Source organism: Centroberyx affinis, unplaced genomic scaffold (genome assembly GCF_046629955.1).
Source record: "Centroberyx affinis isolate AG114_WGS23_722 - 3 ecotype Tasmania unplaced genomic scaffold, CSIRO-AGI_Caff_v1 ptg003619l_1, whole genome shotgun sequence".
NCBI lineage: Eukaryota > Metazoa > Chordata > Actinopteri > Beryciformes > Berycidae > Centroberyx > Centroberyx affinis.
In genome coordinates, this window is record NW_027281533.1 from 1 (window position 1) to 15627 (window position 15627).

The following is a 15627-nucleotide window of genomic DNA, read 5'->3' on the forward strand; positions in this document are numbered from 1 at the left end:
CAAATACAAAGTCTTCAACATATGAACTGAGCTATTAATGCAATGGTTTTACGTAAGGTAATTTGTCTTCTGTACAAACTACATCTCATGCTATATCTCCTGTACTGTATGAACTCATCTTTCACATTACTAATATCTTGTGTTGCTCCTTACCAGCAGAGAAAGGGATGAATGCGGCTGGCTTCACAATCTTGCCCTCCTCATTTAGAAAGTGTCCTGGGTTAAAGGTGAAGGGCGTCTCCCACTCGCTCTTGTCGAACAGCACCGAGGTCAAATTGGGAATTATTGTAACTCCCTGAGGCTTGGATTGCAATAACAACTTATTAAAGAGCAACACAGTATATGGTGGAAAAATCCCTTATACATACGTCACATATTTTACCGTCCTAAATACAGTACATTAAGAAACTACCTTTGGGACTGTGTATCCTCCCAGCTGGACGTCCCTGCTGGTGACATGAGGCAGGCTGAGAGGAACTATGTTGCCCATCCTCTGGACCTCATGGACGACAGCGTCAGTATAGGGCAGGTTGGTACGGTCCGCCATGGAAGGCTGTCTGGACCCTCCAATCATTTTACAGAGAAAGAGCCTAACTACTGTAGATCTAACTGATCAACAATCAATCACAGAACAGAATGATGTACACAAACACAAGGAGGCGGAACAAAGCACAAGGCACACAATAGCAATTTTTAGCAGCCTACCTATTCTACATAGCTACTGTCTAGTATCTACCCGGCACCACCAGGCTTAGACCCTCAAAGCATATGAGGAAAAACTCCCAAGAAAACCTTTAGGAAACCATTAGGAAAAAATGGAAGAAACCTTGCCAAGCGTGCAACAGGTGGCGGGACAAACAGTGGAACGGACAGTAACATGGACGTTCCTACCCTGAATCTCGGGGTACTTTACCATGTAGAGGAAGGCCCAGCGCAGGGTGGTGGATGTGGTCTCAGAGCCGGCCGCAAACAGATCCAAGGCACAAGTCACCAGGTTATCCTCATAAAAAAGTCGCCTCCGCCTCAGCGTCACCCTTGCTCTGAGGGTGAAAATCCCCAAAACGTAAAAAGTACTTACAGTCATTCCAGTGTTTCCTCTTTATTCGTTCAGCAGTGGTGAAAATTACACCACTGCTACAGAAAATGGGAAATTGAAAAAAAAATGCATAATTTAGCTGAATTTTCTGCTAAAACATAAAAAGGTACAGCTCTAATGTTCAGTATTAATATGTTTATTATGGTAAAGTATCCAGAGCACAACATTTTTTTAGCACTGCAAGCCATAATTTGTCTCCTTTTGTGTTTTCTGTCTGTAATTATGTGTTTTTATTTATGCTGCTGCCTGTCTTGGCCATGTCTCCCTTGAAAAAGAGATTCTTAATCTCAATGGGACTTTCCTGGTTAAATAAAGGTTAAATAAATAAAATAATAAAAAAAAACTGACACCAAAACAGGAACAGATAAGGAACCAAAACAAAGCCAAGCTCACAGGGGAAACACTACACTATCACTGTAAATCAATAATTGTTGTCAATAGGTCAATCTACTGTCAAGCCAATGTCATAGACCTTTTAGTCTGAATCTTTCTTTCTTTTAGGGGCACCGGGTAAAATATTAGGAATTAATGATGCTAAAACACAGCTGAACTGTACTTTTGAACTTTAAACTTCAAACAATCTATAGCTATTAAAGAATTTGATTTTTTGCAAACTGCATGCCTGCACTTTCTCTCACGCCTTGAGGAAGTGAGCAGCCTACCTTGTGAATCTCATTCAGGTGGCAGTCGATGTAGTCTCTGGGCTCAGACGGGTCCCGGTCTTTCTTATGCTTATCGATCTCTATTCTCATCAAGTCCATGATGTCAGCGTAAACGTGACGGATGGTGTGGTGCGGACCCGGCAAACGCCTCATCAGCACCGGAAAGGAGTTGTACAGCTGCACAGAGGAGAGGACAGTAAACAAGACTGTGGGCAAGAGACAGTGTAATTGTAAAACAACAGAGGTGGGGAGTCGAGTCACATGACTTGGACTCGAGTCAGACTCTAGTCATAATTTTAATTGCTTGAGACTTGACTTGATGCATGAAGAGAAGACTTGAGACTTGACTTGGGTTCTGGTGACTTGGGACTTGACTTTGACTTGTACTTTGATGACTTGGAAAGATTTAGAATTTAAATTCTGTTTTCTGAATTTGTTTGGAATGACTGAATTTATTGAAGCTGAAACTGATTACAGAAATCAAAGTCATGATGCTCTTGCCAAGTCTTTATACTAATAAAACGACATTACATTTAAAAATAAATTGATACTGGACTTTTGATTTGTTTTTTTGACTTGACTTGATATTCTACATTTAGATTTGGGACTTGACTTGAGACTTGTGCCTTAGAACTTGAGACTAACTTGGGACTAAGTTGACTTGGTCACACCTCTGTAAAACAATATTTAATGGTGGTAGCCTATGACATAAAAGGATTAATCAATATTATTTAGGTAATCTTATACAGTAAAGTACATACAAATTGCACACATGCATGAATGATAAACTGTTTCCATGATGTGGGAAACATTGAGCTAGAGTGGTATACAGCATTAAAGTTTCATGAATAACTTTGAAATACAACACCTGTGCCCAAATGGAGCCTTCAATCTGGAAAGCAGTGTCAAGCTTCCTCATCAGTTTCATGAACCTCTCATTCCCGTACTCAAACCGATGACCAAACACCAGGGTGCAGATGATGTTGGAGACAGCATTGTTGATGATTAAGTGTGGATCAAAGGGTTTGCCTGCACAGTCAAACGCACAATTATCAAATTAAATTGTGTGTAGACAAGATGGGTGAGATGCATGACGTCAGATCACTGCGACTCTGTAAAAGTTGGTGATTTTTGCATCTGATCTTTACCTTTATGGTCAGCAATTTCTTTGGACAAATACATAAATTCATCCACTATGGCAGATTCCAGGGATTGCTTGCCAACTCCAAAGTATTTGAGTGTGAAGAGGGCAAAGCGCCTTTGCTGTTTCCACATATATCCATTAGTAGATACCTGATGAGAAAAATGACCATGGATGAAATCTAGATTAAGAAGAGACTGAGGAGAACAGGTGTTGATATAAAAGAGCTCAACATCTCCGTCTGTCTGTAGTCAGAGCTGGAAAGTAACTAATTACAACTACTCTATTAGTATACCTTGAGTAGCTTGTTCGAGTAACATTACCTTTTGAATATCTTTATGTCTTAACATTATTAGTATTTAGTATTTAGGATATTTGGTTGGTTTTTTTTGGGATGACAATTTTTGAACATGCACAAAAGATTGAAAATAAAAAAGCATTTGAGTACTACTTTAGCTGCATTCAACTGAACTATGGCACTTCCACCTAAAATGACACTATTCCTTCTACCCAAAGTAGAAATTGTGCATCGTCGCTGAACCACAATTGTCCAAAAGAGTGGCCAGATCATCCTGGAGGGGAAGTATTGGGCAGTCTGCCAGGCTGTCTCCGTCTCCCTGGGTCAGCAGAGCCTCTTTCAGGATGCCGAGGCCATTCAGCACCACCATCCACATCCCATTCTCAGGCTGTACACGTCTCCGTACTTCTCTGTTAACTGCCAGGAGAAGAATACATTAGAGGCAAAAAGGGTATGCATGACTTTCGCCTTGAGTTGTGAGTGTGTGGTTGAAAAGTGGCAGAAAGTTCCTGTACAATTTCCATAAATCACTTTTGAATGTTTTTTTCCAACAGCCACAAAGCAAATTTTCCAGTGGTAATAAGTGTTGTTTTAGCAGTGACAATTAGTTGGAGTTGACTTTAAAGAAACGAAAGGAAAAACTTGTCTAGGCTGATATGAATCCTTAATATTTCTGGATCTCTATAAAGCCTTCTATCCTCAATGCAACTTCCATAAATAAAGCTAACGTTATCGGTGCTTGAAGCATGTTTTCTTTTATTTATTTATTTTTCTTTTTATGAAATGATCATTTAATCCAAAACATCTCTCTTGACACCTGCAGGTGTCAGTGGAGTAAAAATCATAGCCTATTTCCTCTGGTATAAAATAAAATTTCCCTAAAATCTGCTTCAAAACTGTGTTAATTTTTGAATGCTGTGTTGGCCTGAGGCAAATTGCTTAGTGATACTGTATATTTCCTGGTACTATAGGCTGCAATACACACTGTGTTCCAACTATATAGGCCTAGTGTAAATGTCACTCCCCATGTGTAAATATTGACACTAATATCATGACCCGTGAATGTTTACTAATCTTATTCTAATGTATAAAGCTAATGAATACACAGCATTACATTTACATTTTTAATTGTAAGCATTATTAGGCATATTATACTTGAAGATGGGTAGGACTACTGTGAAACATTTTCTCATGCATATGCCTCCTGGGCGTTTTGTTTTATAGAAATCCAAAACAGTAAAACAAAAGACATGGCATGAAAAACATCATCAGAAACATTTAAAAAAATATATCATATGTATCACATTTTTATGAAAGGAGACAGCAGAAATCTTTGAAACATGTATAACACAGAATAATACAAAGTGCCTGTTAGTAGTACCTAGTAGCAGTGAAGCATAGTGAAAGGTGAAGTATAGTGAAAGTATAGTGAAATTCAAAAGAGCCACAAATTGGGGTTCGACCGATATGGGCTTTTGAAGGCCGATACCGTTATTTTTTAATTGATACTTGCGATAGCTGATATTTTATGTCTTTATAGTATGTCTTTATATTTGCCATGCCAAAAGATTGTTCAGTGTTCAGTGTTTTCCCCAGAAGTGTATTCTGTCAGGGAAGTAAAGCTTCTGAAACAGCATTTAATCCATCATGGGACACTAAAACTCTCCACTGAAACTGATACTAATAAAAATCTTTCAGGGTTAGCAGCTCCTTACGGCAGGGTGACCCACCACACCTATTAAACAGCAGGGAAACTCTGGGATAGTACTACCTTTAAATTAAGAATGAATTTACAAAAATCATTATTGAGCAATAAAATTAATAATGTTCAAAGCACATTTCATTGCAGATATAATAGCCTGTTTTATGTAGCTGTGGTTATAAAAGAGACTCCATCAAATCAGCAGTTGATCACATGACTGGCTGACATCTGACCTCTAATAAAAGGGCTCAATCATACGTGCTGACTACAACAAAAAAAGATGGTTGTTGGTTTTTGAAGGGGTTTTCCATTGGACAGAATTACTCTTGACGCAGGATAGCACAGATTTCATAGTGAGCCGGTGCCAGAGTGAGCCCAAAGCGGTAGTCAAGTGAAGGCTTCACACCAGCAGGCATGGAGAAGGTGAACCGCTGCATGATGGAGGTGAAGAAGAGGAAAAGCTTCATCTTGGCCAGGTTCTCCCCGAGACACACTCGTCTACCTGGGACAGAGAAACACCCTCAACTTATGAAAGAAACAAACTGAATGTTTATTTGACAATGGGTGATTTCTGGCAAGTAATCACACTGATCATTGACAACCATGAGAACCGTAATTCTCATAAGGGCGTTATGATTATTTTAACCATAATTTAAAGCTCTGCAAATTGTCTCCAGCCTGGATTTATGGCAATAAAAGTAACATGAACAGCTTTCCATAATATAATACAACATACTGAATGTGTTGATATTTCAAATCAGCAATGATTGGCTCCAGTCCCCTGTGATCCTGAATAAGCAGGTGAATGAATGAGTGAATCATTGTGTTGCTTCTTACCAGCAGAGAAAGGGAGGAATGCGGCTGGCTTCACAAACTGGCCCTCCTCATTTAGAAAGTGTCCTGGGTTAAAGGTGAAGGGCGTCTCCCACTCGCTCTTGTCGAACAGCACCGAGGTCAAATTGGGAATTATTGTAACACCCTGAGGATTCGATTGCAATCAAAACTCATTAAAAAGCAATATGGTATGTGACATAAAACTCCTTAAAATCATTATATCTTTTACAGTGCTAAATACAGCACATTGTTTGAGAAATTACCTTTGGGACTGTGTATCCTCCCAGCTGGATGTCCCTGCTGGTGACATGAGGCAGGCTGAGAGGAACAACGTTGCCCATCCTCTGGACCTCATGGAGGACAGCGTCACTATAGGGCAGGTTGGTACGATCTGCCATGCATGGCAGTCTGGACTGTCCAATCACTCTGTCTATCTCATCCTGGACCTTTTCTATGGAGCAGGAGAGGAACAGATAAGAAGGGCTTATTTCATCAAGAGGCTAGCTAGGCTAAAGAATTTCATGATCTATCTAAGTTTACTTTTCGACCTATTCCCAATAGCCTAGTAAAACAATTAAAGTAGGCTACTAATATTTTGTGTGCAACAAGCCAGTAATATTTTATTGGCTCTTACATAACCATAACATATCAGCGGGGGTTCGCAAGTATTGTTGATCAAAAAAGCCAGTCACTCAACTGTTACCTCAATGGCTGCTGAGATTTCAAGCTTTCTAAACAAGCAGTCCGGTCTCTCAGGTTGGCACTTCAATATACAGCCAAGCTCCGCCCCCTGAACTACCCCCTTGCATATGGAACTTCTTTCAGTTTAATTGACAACCATGGAAGAACATACAGCTGTCGAACCATGGGCCAAACGGCCAGCTTTGCAAGATACCTCTGCAACAAAGCCTAAAAAGCCTCAGTGTGAACCCAAAATGGCCAATGACAAAGCCTGCTCCAAAAGCGGATATTGCTGCAGCATTTCAAAGGTGGACTTCCAAGACCGATGTCGAGTTGGCCGTTTGACAGGTAACGTAAGCCACCTATGATGTAGCTAACGTTAGCCACACAAACTAGCTAGCTAACGTTTCTTGTTGATGCAACATAGCACAAATTAGCTCGCCATAGCTTCGCTGTGCATCAATAAATATCCCTCAAGCAATATGCTCACAACCTGTTGCTAAAGCGGCTAAAGGATATTGGGTAAATTTGGTTAGTGTTAGCTACAGCTTGAGCTGCTAGACCTCTGGATTAGCTTATAGCACGACATAGCTACATTGGCTAGGTGGTGTCCGTTTATGTCAATTTCACGGAACCGTAGCTCAGGGGGATGGGAGGGGCGGCTGGTGGCTTTGGCTGAGACTTGTGGAGGAGCGCACAAGTTTGCTGATGTAGTTCGTATGGCTTTCGTTAGATGCTAAAGACTTCATATTACTGATTGTTCCTTAAAACAAAAAAGAACTGTAGAGAAGAGATTATTCTAGGGTGACAGTGCTTGCATAGATTGTCTGGAGCAGGAAGGAGAAAATGGAAACTGAAAACAATGCTGGAGTGTTTCAGGGCATCAACTCCTGTGCACATCAGACCAAAGAGCTTCATTGGCTTGTTCATTGATCCCACCCTGAATCTCGGGGTACTTTGCCATGTAGAGGAAGGCCCAACGCAGGGTGGTGGATGTGGTCTCAGAGCCGGCCACAAACAGATCCAAGGCACAAATCACCAGGTTATCCTCATCAAATGTAGTGTCAGCATCTCCGTTACTCTGAGAATACATCCAAATACTGAACATTCAATACTGTAACAGACTGTAAAAAAAAAAAACCCCAATCAGAACAATTAAATGTCGTTGATATTCCGAATACAAGGTCATGATAGCTCGTTGTTGGTAATTGTGAATTTACTTTCAAGGCAGGGTTTTAATCCGTACTGGAAAGCTTTTTAAACCTTTTAATATTTTGCTTGGAAGTTCTACTAGAAGTTAAAGGGGCATATGCTGGTTGTGTTAAGCACTTACAAGAGTGCAAAATTGCACATTTGAGCTTTGAAATTTCACTACCACCTACTGGGAATGATGCCAAAATCAAAACATGATATCATATCATCATAAGCAATGCATCACAAGCAAATTATTTTTTTTACTCATGCTGTATATAAAGTTTAATTTTACGTTCAGTGAAGTTTTCTATTGCTAGTCACCGTCTGAATCTCCGTCAGGTAGCAGTCGATGTAGTCTCTCGGCTCTGTGGGGTCCCAGTTGTCTTTGTGCTCTTTAAGCTCTGCTCTTATCAAGTCCTTCACCTCATTCCAGATGTGCTGGACTGTCTGGTGTGGCCCCGGCAAACATCTCATCAGCAGAGGGAATGAGTTGTAGAGCTGCAGAATTGAGTGATAACAACGTAATGATGAGAGATTTCTGCAAGCGGTTCTAACTACTGTAATTTGCGACAGCCTACTTCAATGTCAGTGCAATGCTAATGTATCCATTTACAAATCAGCTCTCATGCATCATGCACGTTTTCCATAATATGAAGTAACATTGTCTTGAGCTGGGTATAAGGTATAATACATACCTGTGGCCAAATGGAGGCTTCAATCTGGAGAGCCGTGTCAAACTTCCTCATTAGTTTCATGAACCGCTCATCCCCGCACTCAAAGCGATGACCAAATATCAGGGAGCAGATAATGTTTGAGACAGCATTGTTGATGATTAAGTGTGGATTAAAGGGCTTACCTGGACAGTTAAACAGACAATTATATGTAAATTGTGTATCTATTAATTCAGATTATCTCACTATGCATTCACTATTTACCTTTATGGTCAGCAATGTTTTTAGCACAATGTGTGAATTCATCCAAGATGGCAGGTTCCAGGGATTTCTTGCCAACTCCGAAATATTTGAGGGTAGAAAGTGCAAAACGCCTCTGCTGCTTCCACATATGGCCATTAGTGATAATTACACCTGAGGAGAAATTTCCAGAGGCTGAAAAAAATTGTCATCAACAGTAGAACAAGAACCTGAAAATAAATCATGCTTTTTTAAATTTTATTTATCTTTTATTTTGTTTTAGTATTTTTTATTTCAAGAGAAACTTCCTAATAGGATTTAAGGTCATTGGACAATTCCAATCTCTTGCTAGATTATTATATCTATCCATATCTGTTGTTATTATGTCCTAAATGTACAAAATATAAGGGATGAGGTGAATCAAGCCATTATCCCTTACTAGTGCAGTGCCCGTTCGCTTTGAGCCCCACTGCTGCACAGAGCACTGTTCGCTTGTTTATTCAAAGTTTATTAATATTGAACGTGTTGTATGTCCAATCCAACACTGCGCGTCCTTGGGTCCCCAGCAATACACCCGCCAAGTGTGAAGTAGATCGGACGAACGGTTCCCGAGATATGCAAAGGACACACATACAGACAGAGATTCCTTGCTTTATAGTATGATTAATGTCCCTTATTAAATTGATGTGTGCATTCATCATTAAGGTTTAAGGTGCTACTGAAAATGATTTGAAAACAAATGTCCACTTATCGTAAAGATAACAGATATATTTTAAACATCAGGCTCAAATTAATATTGGAAGACAAAGATGTGTGCCCACAACACACAAATACAGATTTCCCAAAGGCTGGAGAAAGGTTTGTTTGTTCCTCACAGCCTCACCTGTCTTTTGTCGACTCTCCCCTTCTCCACATTTCCTAGTGCCAAGTCAGTAAAATTTACTTTAGCGAGGGAAAGTTTTTAACCTTCTTTCTATCCTTGTATTATCATTGTAAACTTTCTATCCTTGTACTTTTGGATCTTAGTGCTATATTTGACACTGTTTGTCATGCAATACTATTAGATACACTAGAAAATTGGGTTGGACTCTCTGGCCCGGTCTTGACGTGGTTCAAAACCTGTCTTTGTCTCTATTGGTGACTTTGTTTCTGAAAGGGTCAGTAGGATCTGGAGTTCCACAGGGCTCAATCCTCGTCCCTCTTTTATTCAACCTCCCCTAAGTCATGTCCAGCTGGGGGCGTGGCTTAGGTGTGGCGACAGCGAGAAACGACTGTTCGTTCACAACAATGGCGGCTCCTAAAGAGGCTAGCGTAGATGCTGCTATAACATCAGTTATTTCTGAACTGGAGAGTATTTCTTCATCGAAAGAAGAGCAAAGAACGGCACTGGAGGCTTTTCTCGATGGAAAAGATGTTTCCGCTCTTCTCCCGACCGGCTTCGGCAAGAGTTTGTTTATATGGTTCGTCGATCTGATTGGTTGAAGTTAGCCCGTGATAGACGGTGATAGACGGATGGTTCATCCAATCACCTGCCAAGTATTTTTTGAAAGAGCCTGCCCTTTTCCAAACAGTTTCCAAGGACGACTTCCCAGATGGTTCTGTGTAACAAACCATCTGGTAAGTCAGGTTAGGTTTAGTGTGTGTATTTGGCAAATTTTGGTCAAAAAACATGTCCAATTTTGTCCGTTTTTTTTTATGACACAATATCAATATTTTTTCCAGTAATTATGGTTTATTGATTTACATAGCCTTTTAGCTTGGATTGTGCAGATTTTAAGGATATGAAACATTTGAAGATACTCCAGAAAATGACATCACAGTAAGCAAAAATACCAGTGTAGGCTCTGGTGGACCATTTCTATTGCAGAGTATAAAGGCTTAAAGAACATTTTTTTATTGCAACGGCAAAGAAATATAACAATATATAATTAATTAAACCAACCAAGTCAACTACCATAATTTAACAGTAAATAACAGTTACAATACTAATAAATAACAGCAAAAGAAATACCAAGTGCAAATTTCTGGACTTCGACTCTTTTACAAATTCTTCTACTCTTCTTCTTAAATAGTTCTTTTGCAGAAATATAACCATGTCTGCTTCTCTGGCAGAATATGACTCCTCTCCTGACATCAACATCAACATTTTCTATTTATTGTGACGTTCTAGTTATTTAAAGTTTTATATGAGCCAAACACATTTGTCTTTAATTACTTTTCTTGTACTTTTCACATGTTACATATTAACAAATAACTGACAGTTTGTATGTACCGGACGTTATCAGTAGTGAAAACTTTTATGACCCGCCTCTTCTTTTATCTGATTGGCTAAGCAATCAAAATGTGACATTGACGAGCGGCGCTGATGTTCTGACTTTCGACCAAAAGTTGGAAGGCAAGTTGCACGGGAGAGGAAAGTGGCAGGTTTCGGAGCACCAGAGGGCGGATATTTCAATTGGCAGCTCAGGCATGGCACCGAAATCTGCGTTGCAATTCGGTCCGGTAGGTACCGGTCGTACAAACCGGTGCCATAGTGGTACCGGGTTTCAGTACCCAACCCTAGCTATATTACTGTTGGTAAGTCATCACATCTTATTCATTTAACGTTAGTCTTGTAACAATACAAAGCTTACCCACTCACGCTGTGTGGCAGCCAGTGTGACACACTTTATGGCCTTAATGGCCAAACTTCCGTTGTCACCATAGAAACTAACTATAGGCGGCATTTTTTCGTGTACTAGCCAAAATACCATAGTGGAAACAGTGGCCATTCTATCCATTCAAATTCAGTGGTCATGTCATACTGAAAAACAACATTCATTACCACAATTATGCAGATGATACTCAGCTATATATATCTCTTTTTCCTAGTGACTTTGGTCCTGTATATTCACTGATTTAGGGCAATGAGGGAACTTAATGACTGGATGTGCCAAAACTTTCTTCAACTAAATAAGGACAAAACTGAGGTAGGCTATTTATCTGTGGTACTAAGGAACAGTTAATTTAGTTAAAGTTAAATTAGGGCTCACCTTGGTTCCTTGACTCTTAAGAGTAAAGACCAAGCGGAATCTTGGTGTTATTGTGGATTCCGATGTCAGTTTTAACAACCATATCAATAACATTACAAGATCAGCTTTTTATCATCTTAAAAATATAGCGAAAGTAAGGGGTCTTATGTCAAAACCTGACTTAGAAAAGCTGATACAAGCTTCAAGGGCGGATATTTCATTTCACTGTTGGGGGGGGGGGGGACAATAAACAGAAAAAATTCTCAAGAGCGATTCCTGATTACGTAGTGGCAGCAATTTTACATGCAGTAAGAAAAAAAGAATATCCTTAGAACCTAATTACGTAAGGTAAGTTAATCTTAAATATTATAGCCTATTATAGAAATATTACTGTTACCATCTACAAAAGATAAAGTATTTTGGTATGAAAACCCGCATTTTAGTTTAACCAAGTATCCTGTATCATAAATACACGTCTGGCATTTGTAACAAACCAAACCACTTGAAAATCGGTCGAAAATTCAGTGAGTTATGACGATTTTAATTGTGCCTCCTGCCTCCATAGACATACATGCATTAGGAGACGCGGCTGCCCCGTACCAATACGTTGTCGCACAAGATTCAACCACGAGGTAATGGAGCGAACAAAATGTAGTCTGGTTACAATTGTAAATGTGTTTTATTCTATTGAGTGGTAGAAGTAAAGAAAAATGTCTGACACATCCTTTGTTTTAAGTTAACCTTTGCAAAGTAGCTACTTACTGGAGGTCAGCCACCACTGACACACTTCCAGAGATTGCTCCACAGATAGTCGTACCGAGGGCTAATGTGTGTGGGGGTTCGGGTAGTGGACCAAACCACTGTGAGGCATATGAGGGGGGGACGCAATCTTTTGAAACTTAAAAATGCATTGTTTTGCGTCTATAATTAGCACAAGTGCTTTCAATGCATATTATTACATTATTTAAAATTATATAGTTATGTTTACAATGATATATTGAGGGGGACAACTCTGTTTTTCCCAGGAAGGGGGGGTCCGGACCCCCCTGTCCCCCCCCGTAATTTCCGCCTATGACAAGCTTTCAGTACCAGTAGGTTAGACTACTGCAATGGTCATTTGTCTGGTCTCCCCCCCAAAAAAACCTCTGGGGTGGATACAGCTCATTCAGAATGCTGCTGCCAGTGTTCTGACTATGGATTAGCCTCTATGTACATGATAAGTCCTCTCACCTCGACTGAGTGATATCTCCTCCTGGAGAGGAAGTATTGGGCGGTCTGCCAGGCTGTCTCCCTGGGCCACCAGAGCCTCTTTCAGGATCGGGAACCCATTCACCACCACCATCCACATCTGACCCATTCTCAGGCTGTACACGTCTCCATATCTCTCTGCTAACTGTAAAGAGGTTTGAGAGAGGAGAAATGGCATAGCCCCCCCCCCCCACACACATGTGACTGGAGAGGAAACAAGTTTGATAGTAAAGGTAGTTTCAGGCCGAGATGGGATACAGCCAGGAAAAACCGTATCAAGAGACGGAAAAAAACATGCTGCTGAAGATCTTGGTTAACACGTGTAATAAGAATCAGATAGTTTAATGACAAAAAGATGTACTCTATCAATTCGCAGTGTTGACACAATTTTAACATTTGACATGTAACCTCTGTTAATACCTGAGTCAGATCCTCGTGGGCCCTGTTAAAGTCCACAGTAAATATGTTCCCCACAAAAGGTAATGCCCAGGGTCCAGGAGGGAAGCTGCTTGGCCGGCAGTTCTTGATATAATCTGCTATGAGGAAGAAGACCACAGTGAAGAGGAGCAGACTCCGAGCATCCACCCAACGAACAGAGGATCCAAATACAGAAGAGACTGAATCCATTTTGCAAACAAGGGCTTCAGCCCTTTGGATGAAAACTGTTTTTCCTTCCTGCTGAGTGAGAGAAGTCTGATGTTGTTGCTCTTTGCCACACCACAAAGGCCTATGGGTATCTGCTGATCAAATGCTACTTTTCCTTGACTTTGACCTCTTTGTTTTTGAAAATCAAACATCAAACACTGTTAATCAGTTGCCCTGTTATAATGCAACTATGATGGAGTCTAACTTAATAGTAGGTTAGTCTATATGGTGTGTTGCCTGGTGTTAACTGTGCAGACAGAATGTCAGCAGTTAAATAGTGTTTGTTTATCAGCCAGCAGCAAAGGAAATAATTGAAGTCAATGGACTCTGGTTCCAAAATGTAGGTTCTCATTGTTGACATCACAAACTAAAGTATATTGCCACCTGTTGCACAGGAGTGTGTATTATTTTTTGCAGTCTGATGATCTCTTACATTACTTAACACTGGCCATATTAATTACTAATCCTTCTAATCCTGTATTTCTGTTATATCATATGTGAAATACCACTCATTAATTAATTTGTATTTTATGGTATGAGACAGACCAATCAATATTTGTTAATATGAGCATTTGTGTCCCAAAGCCAGAAACCAGAAAACTGAAATGATTGGCTAGTAATAAACTAGTGATGCCATCAGGATGTAAATTAGGAGCTTTGCTAGCAATAGAGGGATTTGGGTAGATTTTTCTGGTTTAGAAATAACAGAGCTGTAATTGAGCACAGCTCATTTGTCCAGGCTGTAAACACTCAAATGAACACCGTGGATCTACAGCATCAGCCTCCTAATCAGCAATGGAGCAGCTCCAGGTTTTATATCTTGACAACATCACAGGTTTGAGGTTTGAGGTTTAATAATCTGGTGATTTATGCTTTGAGAAAAAGTGGTTCATTTCATTTGTTCATTTATAAATACTAACAGGTAAATTCAAGGAAACAAAATTTAGGCTAAAATTTGATGACTTAAACACATACCAAATTACAGGTTAAAATGTATTTCTTCATGATATCCCTCCAAGTGGTGTGGTATAAGCTAACGTTTGAGTAAGTGTCTGATGTTCTGGCAGCCATATATAGCTTACTGCATCTTGTATAGGCCTATATGCCTATGCTGTGAAAACAAAAGTGTTTCACCTGTGCGTCACCTCGCCCTACCTTATGCCAACAGCCCTTTTCCTTTTACCAATGCCTTCGCTGCTCTCCGGCAGAGGTATGGCCCCCCATACTGAAAATATGTGTTCCTGGATCCTTAGGAAGCGTTGGTGAAGTGCATCAATCAAATGTCATATACTAAATGTTGAATATTCTATTCTAGGATCCCCTTGAGACAATGTGACAGAAATGTGAAGAGGCAGAGCATTGCGTCCACACTCGAGAGCGGCTGGAGCAGTGTGAGACCAGAGTTGGCTCTCGGTCTGCGACTGAGGAGGGCTGAGGAGCTCTTTGACTTCCTCCATGCTCGGGACCACTGTGTAAGTGTAATATGTGCTGGTATTCAACACTCACCATAAAATAGTACACACGATGGAGCCAAGAGTCATGATTAGATGATTGTTTGACTGTCAAATTTCCAAATGTTGTGTTGTCCCACAGCTAGGCCATCAGACATCAGACTACTGCTGTTAGCAGTAGAATCAAAGGCCTCTCACCAGAGATGTAAAGCTACTTTAACACTAGCTCTGGTATATGCTGTCCTCTCTTGTATGGAGAGAGCGTCATGCCAAACTAACACACTGGTATTTTAATGTGGCCATTTTTAATCAGCAAACGTTACATGCCTCTTAGAATGTCATTCAAGACGTTCTATAAATGTAGCATACAAATGATCCATTAAGTAGCTTGTATTTCAGTAAAATCTCAATGTTTCTAAATTGTTGGCCTGTTATTCCTTCATTGTCTTTGAACTTTTCCGAACTTTCAGCGTACTCATCATCCAATTGGGTCCCCAGTAAAATTTATATTAAGGCTCTATCATTGGGGTTTTCAAGTGAAATTGTCTCGCTGTATGAAAGGAATAACTACGAGGGGGCTTCACAAACCAAATTTCCTCTAACAAGCAAAAACAGATACAAAACTTGAGATTTTATTGAAAATGGAGGTATGTAGGACTTGCCAATAAGAAAGCTCGTATAAAATAAAATTGTCTTAAAATAAGTCTTTCACTCCCTGCACTTGATTACAGAAATTGGTCCTTTGTGGATATT

General features: G+C 40.1%; 1 protein-coding gene and 1 pseudogene across 1 annotated transcript; both read right to left on the reverse strand.

The window, feature by feature from the left end:
* Window positions 1-153: 153 nt before the first annotated feature.
* On the reverse strand, window positions 154-3656 carry LOC139661781 (cytochrome P450 2J2-like; annotated as a pseudogene).
* A 1563-nt stretch (window positions 3657-5219) lies between these two features.
* On the reverse strand, window positions 5220-13405 carry LOC139661785 (cytochrome P450 2J6-like). Its single transcript, XM_071540352.1, has 9 exons — window positions 13199-13405; window positions 12761-12923; window positions 8544-8693; window positions 8304-8464; window positions 7930-8106; window positions 7354-7495; window positions 5997-6184; window positions 5737-5878; window positions 5220-5401 (listed from the first exon to the last, which is right to left on the reverse strand). The coding sequence occupies exons 1-9, from the start codon at window positions 13403-13405 to the stop codon at window positions 5220-5222; spliced, it is 1512 nt and encodes a 503-aa protein (XP_071396453.1).
* Between the last annotated feature and the right edge of the window lie 2222 nt (window positions 13406-15627).